This window comes from Labrus bergylta, chromosome 12 (genome assembly GCF_963930695.1).
Source record: "Labrus bergylta chromosome 12, fLabBer1.1, whole genome shotgun sequence".
In the NCBI taxonomy this organism is placed as follows: domain Eukaryota; kingdom Metazoa; phylum Chordata; class Actinopteri; order Labriformes; family Labridae; genus Labrus; species Labrus bergylta.
In genome coordinates, this window is record NC_089206.1 from 23,821,260 (window position 1) to 23,831,439 (window position 10,180).

The 10,180-nt window shown below is 41.8% G+C and overlaps 1 protein-coding gene across 4 annotated transcripts in view; it reads right to left on the bottom strand.

Annotated features, from left to right (window-relative positions):
* The window catches only part of prex1 (phosphatidylinositol-3,4,5-trisphosphate-dependent Rac exchange factor 1), a 100,622-nt gene extending 91,831 nt beyond the window's left edge, over positions 1 to 8,791 (bottom strand). For all 4 annotated transcript variants that reach the window (XM_029277761.2, XM_020635936.3, XM_020635937.3 and 1 more), the window contains exon 1: positions 8,380 to 8,791. In XM_029277761.2, coding sequence (XP_029133594.1) covers positions 8,380 to 8,523 — 144 coding nt within the window. In that variant the 5' untranslated portion in view covers positions 8,524 to 8,791. The remainder of the gene's footprint in view (positions 1 to 8,379) is intronic.
* Between the last annotated feature and the right edge of the window lie 1,389 nt (positions 8,792 to 10,180).

Genomic DNA, 10,180 nt, shown 5'->3' on the forward strand with positions numbered 1-10,180 from the left:
TTACCCTACCAAATAGAATTTCAGTCAACCTCAGCCAGTTAATGAATTAGCATTGAGCATTCACTTTATGACTTTTGGTAGCCTACCCTCTAAACCCTTGTTCTCATCCAAATATGGGTTATTTTGGCCGCATAAAAACAAAAAATGGTCATTGCAATAAACTGCTAAGAAACTGCGGCAGTGTTGCAGAACAAGTGGCAACAGAAGAAGAGGGTTGGTGGAGTGTGATATGGGTGTGACTCTCCTTTGTCCCATTGTGTTATGGCTTGTGTACAGTGGAGCTTCCTAACTGGACAGCATACAGGCCGGACATTTACTCAGACCCGCTCCGCTCAGTCAACACTTCAACAGTCCTGTAATCGTACCCAGACTTCATCGAACATCGTCGACACATTCTCTACCTTTAAGAAGCTTTGTGTGAAGTTGTTCTGTGGTTAGTTTTGTTGCGCAGCACCTCAAGGAGGTATATGACCTCTGATCCTGAAAGAAGCCACACATCTGGTTGTATTTGAGAACGCAAACAAACATTGTTAGCCCGCTGCCACAGTTTGTAAACCAAACAAGGAGCTCCAATGAGAGAGATCCCATCAGGTCTTTCTGCAAGTATTCCTCCATCCTATTCATTCATCTTTCAGGAGTGTTCTCATCAAACATGCTGCAGCCATTGTCCATCCTGAGAGAGAGCATGTCCTAACTTTGTTCAGGTCAAGATATCCAAGGGGACATTAGAGCTCTCATGTTCCTGTAGTTTAACAAGTCATGCCAGGTCAGCCACTGTATCATATAACAGCTTGAACAGCACTTCACAGAGCTTTTCAGATACACTGTTCTCACATCCTCTTATTTGTTTGGCTTGCTCCAGCAGTAAAAATGTCTCCGTTAACCAAACAGTACAACTGCAAAGTCTGTTTTGCCTGCATTCTTGACATTGCATGACCTGTTGTTTGACACACTGAAATCAGTGCCTGATACAATGTTCATGAGTTCTTGTGGTACATTTTTCCCCTTCTTCCACACCCCTCAGATTTCAAAGTACCGCCTTCTAAATAGTTTCACTTTAACTTCAGAAACACTTGAAAAGAAACGTCTAATCTTATTTAATACCTATGACGGCAAAGTCAACATTCAAAATAAGACATCCTGCTACCCTGATGACGTCAAATGACTTTTCTCCTACGCTCATTCAAGCTGGAACAATGCGCAGACATCTCTCGCAGGGTGGGGTGATGGTAATGGGGGGGGATGTTGACATCATGCCTCCGGGTGTTACAGTGGTTTAGACTTGTTAACTTAAATTCTTAAAATTCCTGCTGCAGTCTTATGCCTTAAAGAAATGGCTTATCAACACACATGACTTTAAAACAAAAAAAAGCAAAAAGATTAAGTTGGAAAAACTGGCACTAGCTTCCATTTACGCTGCAGCCTCCATTGTAATGAGTTGGCTCCACTGCAAGGTACCAGTTGTACCAGAGTCAGATGGAAAGGTGCACAGTAGCAAACACTTACGTCATATGTTCACCTCAAAGGTATGTCAGTGGTTCATGCTTTGACCTCAGATGTAAGGTAGTCAGGTCAAGCCTAGTCTAGTCACTTTCTTTATGAAGCACGTTCACAAATCAACAGATTCCAGAAAGTGCTTTATAGTCGGGAAGGGTGGGTTAGGATTTGGCTGTTCAGGTTTATAATCAAACATGAAAACATACAATTGTATTCAATAAAGCAAATAAAAACGAAAAAAGGCCCAAACTATCATTTAATCGACGACATGCAGTAAGAGGACCCTGCAAATGAGGTCAGAATAGAAGATCTGAGGGCAACATTAAACTGGAAAAAAACAATGTGGCAATGATTAAACTGAGGGTGTAAGTAAATATTTTGATACACTCGAGTATTGCAATGTTGCTTTTTGTGATGATGTCTCTTCGCAAACACACTGCCTAGTTTATTAATCAATAATCTGCATGCAAAATGTATTTTCTTTACTTTATCTGCAGATCGCTTTGCTTTAGGCAGGATAAAAAGCTGTGCTGTGATGATGGGTGTTACAGGGACTGTGGAAAACATAAAAGCAGATCCAATTGTTCTGACTGCAATAACAAGAAAACTTGTTATCAGACTTAATACATGTGCTGCCTGTTGTCTTTGGCAGTTTTCATGTCCAATATATTGCAACAAATCCAAACCCCTCATTTGTGATGTGAATCATATTGTTGGATTATTTCCAATAAAACACTCTGGCACTTGACCGGAGCATAAACGAGGGACTGAGAGGAACTGTTGTGAGTATGACCTATGTGACCTTCAGGGGGGGGGGGGGGGGGGGGGGGGGTAAGGAAGGTACAAAACAGTCCTGGTCAGAAAGAGAGTTCTGTCTCTTTATTGTATTTGAACAATATCTGCCTCTGCTGAACACCACCCTCAGAATTGATGGTTTGACTATCCATGGAGTCTGTATACAATTTCTCCAACAGGGATTTTAAAGCCCAGTAATAATAAAAATCCTCACAAAAACACCAGTGGTCTGCCATGGTAAATGTTCTACCTGCTGTTAGGACTCCACATGCTGTTTTTCCCCTTTGGCTTTTGCTATATATGTGAAGCCTGCCTGTGTTTGTATGACTTCAGCTGGGCTGAGGTTGCAGCCAACTGAAACCACCAGCATTGTGGCCAAGATGAGAGTTAGAATCTGAAGCTATTTATACCCACTGAGCCCAGAGAAACTTCATCCTGGTCTTTCCCACCAAGTGGGGGAGGGCTGAAGAGATGAAGTGGAGTGGGGGGGGGGGGGGAGAGAAGGGGAAAAAGGTAAGAACAAGCTGAAGTAAAGAGAGGAAACTCAATGCTGGCTTCCTGCACGTGTGTCTTCCTGGGCACCAGCCAGATGATGTGTGTGTGTTTGAATGCACGTACACATGCCATCCTGTTTGCTCAGCAAGTGTATAGAAAAGGCAACAACACAAAAAAAAGAGGAAGGGGTGTGAAAGGCTGCAGCTTCATATTGTACGTGCATGCGCATACAATAAAACGTCTGCACAGGAGGAAACATCAGCGTAAGACAACATGTGTAATCTCACTTGTGTGTGGGCCAAAGCAAGGGTCAGAGGGGGCAGGATTTCCAGATGTTTCCTATTATCCTGCAGCCCTGACGAGACCTTCCTGGTCACCCTACACTCTGTCTTTCATTCTCAGAATTAAGAAGGAAGGCTGAAAGCTGACTAACTTTACAGCCACATGATTATTATTCTGTTGTCTTTAGCGGAGAGGACTCATAACAGGCATGGGTCAGTGTGGTTGAAAAGATGGCAAAAACCCTATTTTTACGGTTTTGCAGGAAAATCCCTGACATCTACCAGGTATGACGTCAATGCCCCTGGTCCTGACATAGATAGCCTACATTTTGGTGGATCACGGCGGGGAAAATCCAGTTGCTTGGATTAAATCAACAAAGCACAGCCCTGAAGAAAATCCCCACTAATCTATGGCTTTAAGAAATTATCAATTCACACAAACCAGGGATTTTTTTCCCCCCAACAAAAGCAGGAAGAGAGCAGTTATCACCACTGACTGTGATTTGAAAAGGAAAGGAGCCAGCTTCCACTTGGTCTTGAAGAAGAAACAGATTTGGAGATTTGCAATGACAACACAGAGCAAACCCAGTCCTCTAATCCCTCCTTTCACATGTCCCCCTACCCCCTACCCCCTTCTCACCTCTTCTCCACCCAACACCCCTACATGCTTCCTCTCTAGCGTGTTGGGTGAGCTTGTTGGCGCTGGTAATTGCCAGGGGATGAGTGACATGCAGAATGACTGAGATGCCAAAGCTGGATAAGCATCTCTTTTGTGTGTCATTGCAATCATTGCAATTGAGGAACGATGCCGCACGGGGGGCTAAAGATCTATCAGGTGGAGGACGACTACAAAGGGAGGGTGAAAATAAATCAGTGATAAGGCGATCGAGATTGACGTGGGCGGTCATCGGTGAGCTTCCTTTCATTGGTGGCTGTTTAATTTCTACCACTGACATGAGGCTTAAACCCCAAGGAGACTGAGCTAAAACTAAACCATCAGTTGTGGACAGATAAGACAGAAGCTGTAGGGTCAACATAAGTAAATCAATAGCATGTAATGCTAAGATCTGGACTTAAACAGTGAGACATTGACATCATCTGGATTTTTCTCGAGCGTGGCTGCAACTGAACTGACAGCAGAAAATGGTTTATTGAGCTAATTATCAACAGTATGTCATGCATCAGTCATAGTCGTAAAACTGGAGGAGAAAAGGGGCAAAGGTCGTTAAGAACAGTGCTCGAAGGGTTAATGTTCCCACCAACATAATGCAGTTACTGTTGCAGAGATGTACGTTATATCATTTTAACATGATAAACAGCTCATTTATTACATTTTTATTTTGAAGCAATTTTGTAAATAGCTTAATTTTAGACACGTGATGGCAAGAATTGGCCGCCTTTAAATGTTTTGAATTTCCATGACTGGTATAGGCCTCAATGGAGTCAATGCGTCATTATCTGCACTGATTTCCAGCAAACAAGGAACCAGATTGTGACCACAAGCCATGTCCTGTTTTCAGTTACATAGGTGCAGTTCACTTTCACTAGAAGGGGAAATACCTCTCACTGTCAAGCTATCACTATTACTAATTTGCATATCTAACTCACAGAAGATGTGTAAATATACTAACAATTCTGAGAGAGATGTTAGATAGCATTCAGAGAAATGGAAAGTATCTCACTTAGCGATATGCCAGATCAATGACGAACATTGCTCTCTGAAACAAAAATAACTGCTCCGATTCTTCTCCATAACAACTCACTTTTCATTCCCCATCGCTACTTTGGCCTCTTCCATCTGAAGGGCTACGCAAACCCAAAACAATTAACCCCCCACCCGGAACGACTCCGTCCGTATCTTTACAGAAACCATATGTTTTGAGCTCCCACAGCCAGACTTCCCTTATCAACACCAGCGTGAGCTGCATGGGGGGACACAGCCTCGGCTCCCACAGAGGGGATGAGGAGCAGGCTCAGCTGGACCCTGGATGGAGAGCTTGGGAGGGATTTGTAGAGGATCGGCGCTGGTTGTTGGACTGATGTTTTCTTTCTTTTTTTCCTTTTTTTTACTTTCAGCATGGTCCTTTAGCAATGAAAGCTATACTGAGCGGAGCGCCCCCAAAACACTAAATCCTCTGTAGTGATTGTCTCTGGGGCCTTGGAAGGGAGTCACATGACAAGAAAACATATATTACCACATATGGGGAACTAGAGTATAGAGCAGCATGCTTTGGCATCAGAGCTTGTCTACACAGTATGAGAACATATGTGAGGATGGCTCGTGATGAGGTTAATGAAATGCATCCATCCCATCCAACAGAAACACTTCTGTTTCTGCTTTTTCTGCTGTCACTTTCTGCTTTTCTTAATGTCTAAATGTGAGTTTGAATCAAAGGCTGTCAAAATGTTTCTACACTCTGATACCATGTGTTTTAAAATAAAACAATCTGTTATTTTATTGATGTATAGTACCGTATCAAAAAGTAGTCAAGCTTGAAAAAAACTTCACATCATCAGTCATATCTGAACCAAAAGTTGCTGCAAGGGAAAGAAAGAGCCCCGTCGAAACTGTACAAATACGTCAGCAATGTTTCAGCACAGACAGTGTGCTCGCGTAAATAAAAACAAGAAACTTCCCAGTTATTGGTGCCCACCAGTACTTGTATTGTTGTTGCCATGGTATCCAAACAGCCATGGCATCATCATTTTTTCTAGCATCATATCTAAGTTTAAAAACATGGTATGGTGACAGCCTTTGTTTAGAGATATGGTCTGAGGAACTCTACAATTGCTGCAGATGTTCTCTGTATCTCAGGGATGCTGCCATTTAAAAATAACAGCTTTTCCTCTGGTCACCAGTGCCACCAATTGACACATTTAATGGCCCTTGGACAACTTCATTGCATTATTGTTTGGATTTCTAAACTCCCATTTTTGCAAACATTGCAAACAAGCTTCAAAGCTACGTTTCTTGGTATGCAAAAAAAAGCATCGCGGCTGCAGAGGATGTTTGAACAAACACAAATTTAGAGAGTTGGCTAACTAGTTGGACATCAAACCATCTAAATCCAACCAAAGACTTTTTTCTGAAGAAGAGCTGCTGAGCACGGCAGTAGCATGCAATGCATCCTGGTACATGTATGACGACATTGTTTTATGTCTTGATTACTTTAGGTGACCACATTGACTGCCAACACTATCTGAAATGTGTGAAAAAATCATTTTACCAAGATGATAAAAAAATGAGAAACAGACCTTACATTTACACAGACCTCGATATCAAGCTGCACGTGACACTGTTGAATTAGAAAAACACCGGTAGCTGATATCAAATAGAGACAAAAATTCCAACACAGGATCATAAAAGCAGGAAATAATGGCTTAATCTCCACTCCTTTTTAAACTACAGCCTTTGCTTTATAATTGGAAATGCTATACAAAGACACATTGATAACATTCCCCTCCGGCCGGAGCGAGTCACTCCCCTCTGGCTATCACCGTATGGCTTAAATCAAGACATGCCAATTGATGTAATGTCGGGGAGGAGCATGGTGGAGGACACCAGCACTGACAGCTTTCAGATGTTCACAGGGGGAAAAAAAGCTTCCAGGCTTCAATGATAAAAGAGTGGGGCTTTGTCTTTATCAATACGTCTGAACTGACTTTTTGAGATGGGGGGGAGTAGGTCAAAGCATGTCTCGCTCTGCTGCCTGGTCTGTCTCGTTGCAGAAGATAAGAATTGGCTGCCTCTCAGCCCTCGCATCATTTTTTAAAAGGAAATCAAAGAGATAGACAATCCAGTGTGTTGTCTTTTTCTGAATGTGTTCAGTAAACGAGTGAAAAGTTCAGCTGCATACATATCTCAAAACGTTGTGATGTAGTTACCACTTCCAGATGATATAGTATCTTTGTGACATTGAGGAAACTTTGAGGAAGTTCTTCGACACATGACAGCACGAGAGGAAGAAGGAACCATGACCACGTTTGACAAATACTTTCCAGCGATTGAAATCGGACAATTTTACCAGCAGATAATATTCAGTCGTTGCCTTGTCAATCTTTTGAGCCAGCAGGGGGGACAGAGCGGGTAAAAGATACCCTGAAATCCCCACCAGCTTCAGGGGTTGTGTTTTGTAGCTTACACTGACCTTTGACCTTGTTGTGGAGGTGGGGAGACAAAAAGGGGGGGCTTACCCCTACTACAAGCAATAAAGCATTATAATATAGTCCCATTATTGCTGTCATATTAAATGCAGTCAATTTGGAGTAAGTCCCACAGTTGTATTCGTCTCAGCTGGAGGCAGACACCACCTGCACAGTTCAAGTCCAACAGATGACAAGGCAAGGATAAAGGGAGGAGACAGAGGGACGTGAAAATGACACAAAGATGTGACAAATTGAATAGTCTCCTGGCTGCAGGTGGGAGCCATCTATGTCTGGCTGAAAGTAGCATGAAAAATCACCAGGACAATCATTCATCAAAGGCAGCTGATGCGGCCAACAATGAGTGAATAAGTAGGCTAACTGTGCTGAAAGTGCTTCTTATCTCAGTGTGGAAAAAAGGGAGGCGTGGTGGTGTTGAATGCTCATGAATAGGCTACCTAATTATTTGCAAAGCCAGTGTGAATAGAGCTCTCCTTTGATTGTTTTGAACCTGAGCTTTAGCACACAAGGGAGAGGTGTGAAAGATGCCCCGGGCTTCAATTTGAACACATTTACACAAGGTCTTATGTCTCTCACATACATGTCATAATTCCATTGATAAAGTGGGGTCTAAATTGCTCAAAGCTGGACACATAACATGACAAAATAACAGGCTGTGCTCTCAGGAGAAAGCTGTCAATGTATGTATGTGAAGAAAGACACATTGTGCAACAAACAGAAGCTGTGAACCCACAGCTCACTTCCGCAGCCTGTTGTGTATCACAACACAAAGGGATTTAAAAATTAAACTACTATCAGATAAACTACTCGTGAGTACCAAACGTCAAACCAGAGCCAATGCAAATTTCTTCCTATTTAATGTCGTACCAAGCCCGTCCACTACACTGTGGACAACACATTAACTTTGGTATTTTCTTGCTATTTTTTGCAGCTTAATTTACTCCCTGCACACAGAAGTCAGCTTTGTACCCTGCCAATTCATTAAACACTACATGTTGTCTTATAAAGTGTGTCGTTTAGCCTAAAAAGTGAAGACAACCCTGACTTGGAAGATGTTTAAATGGAGTTCGGCGGGCTGTCCTTGTCCGTGTCTGAGGGAGCTGAACGTGGACACAAACAACGTGAGAGGTAAATGTCAAAAACTTACCGACTGAAGGAAAAGCAACGTCCGAACATAATCCCTCTCTGTGTTCAGCATTTCATTCAAAACACAAAGTCTGAGCCGCTGTTGCCGGTCCGAGTCCTTGGTGGCGTGGATACCGTTCTCCAGATGCCCGTCGTCCTCTTCCATGATGGTTAATTCAACGCGCAGAAAAGGGTCGCTCTCTTTACAAATAAAACTCTTCTTTTCTGGAGTATCCACACTCTGGCTGTGCTGCTGCTTCTGCTCCTTCAGTCCATTTTGCAGCAGCAAGTTTTCCAAAATCCGCACGCAGATTAAGTGATGCACAGAGCACCACAAACACTGGAAATAAAGTTCAGTAAAAGTCGCAAACAAACACAAGCGGAGAGCCGGAGTGTGTGGTCGCTACACCAGCTGAGAGAGCAGGCATTGAAGGCAACAGTAGATCAGTTCAGAGAGGACGGAGAGAGAGAGAGAGAGAAAGAGAGAGAGGAGGAGGAGGAGGGACCCAGATCCAGACACACACAGGAGCCACAGCTCCCTCCTGATCTGAGTACCGAACACAAAAACAAACACTTGCACAAACACATCTGGATTAACCTGCATTAATGTTAAGACCCTAAAGTTTATATTAATGAATGTGGGATTCTGCAGGAGATTAAACAGAACAACAAAACAAGAAGTTATTAAAAGTGATTTTGTCGCCAAATGAAACAAGCTATAAAGTATACAATATAAACCCATGTTATTATATTTAGTCATGTATTTTGAGTGAGTCCCACAGTCAGTATATTGTAAATGTCTTGACTGTTCCTAGCACCAGCACAGCATGCAAACTTTGCATCAATAAAAAATAGCAATAAATTACCTTTTATTAATGATCGGTAAAGGTATTTATAAAACTATTTGTCCAAATTATTTTACTTTTTTTTGATATACATGAATACATAAATAGGTCTATCCATAGCCTATGACATAAACTAAAGAATGCAAACATGGCTATTAAAAAAAGCTTTTGTTTGACTAGGGAATGAGTTTTAAAGGGCTGCTTTTTTTTTAATTTTTTGTGACTTCATTTTTCTAATTCTACCTCTATTTGATAAGCATATTTATTTTGTTAGTTTGTTCATTTAATATAGACAAATAAATGTGGATGATAGCATTCCTTATCTTTTATGTGCATTGTTCCTGATAAACTAATCGCAAATTATGCTACATGTTAGTAATCAAAACAAATTAAAGGTCAGAAATTAGCAAATGAGTTGCTGGTTTTATAAAAACATTTCAAATATTTTTTTAAAGGACTGTAATAGAGAGTCAAGTAAATGCATGTAACCATGTAAAGCATTGATATGTATCTACACCTAGTTATAATCTTAATATTGTAATTTGTTGTCACTGGAGAGCCAGCTTGTAAATTTAATATGAAGGCGGCGCCCCCTGGTGGCTACATGAAGTGCAGCTATTATTTTCAGATTCATCGGTCCTCTAACGGTTTACATTTATGATTAATGTGAACCAGTCTGGGACGAGCACTTGTGATATGAGACAGTTCTCATTAACATCACTGTAAGTCTCGTTATTTCTATCTACATGCATTTTTAGTCACACACTGCTCATTCTTCATCACAGCCTTGGGGCATTGGAGGCACACCTACTTTCACAGGTCTCACCCGTCTATGGGCTCACCCCGGATGAGTGTGTGTTTCTTACCAAGTAATATCCAGCTTGTTTCACTGAGTTCATCAGACCACCGTTAATGCCACAGGCCACTTTCATGTTGTCTGTGGTTTAAAAACAAATCATTGCAGAATAACTGAAACGT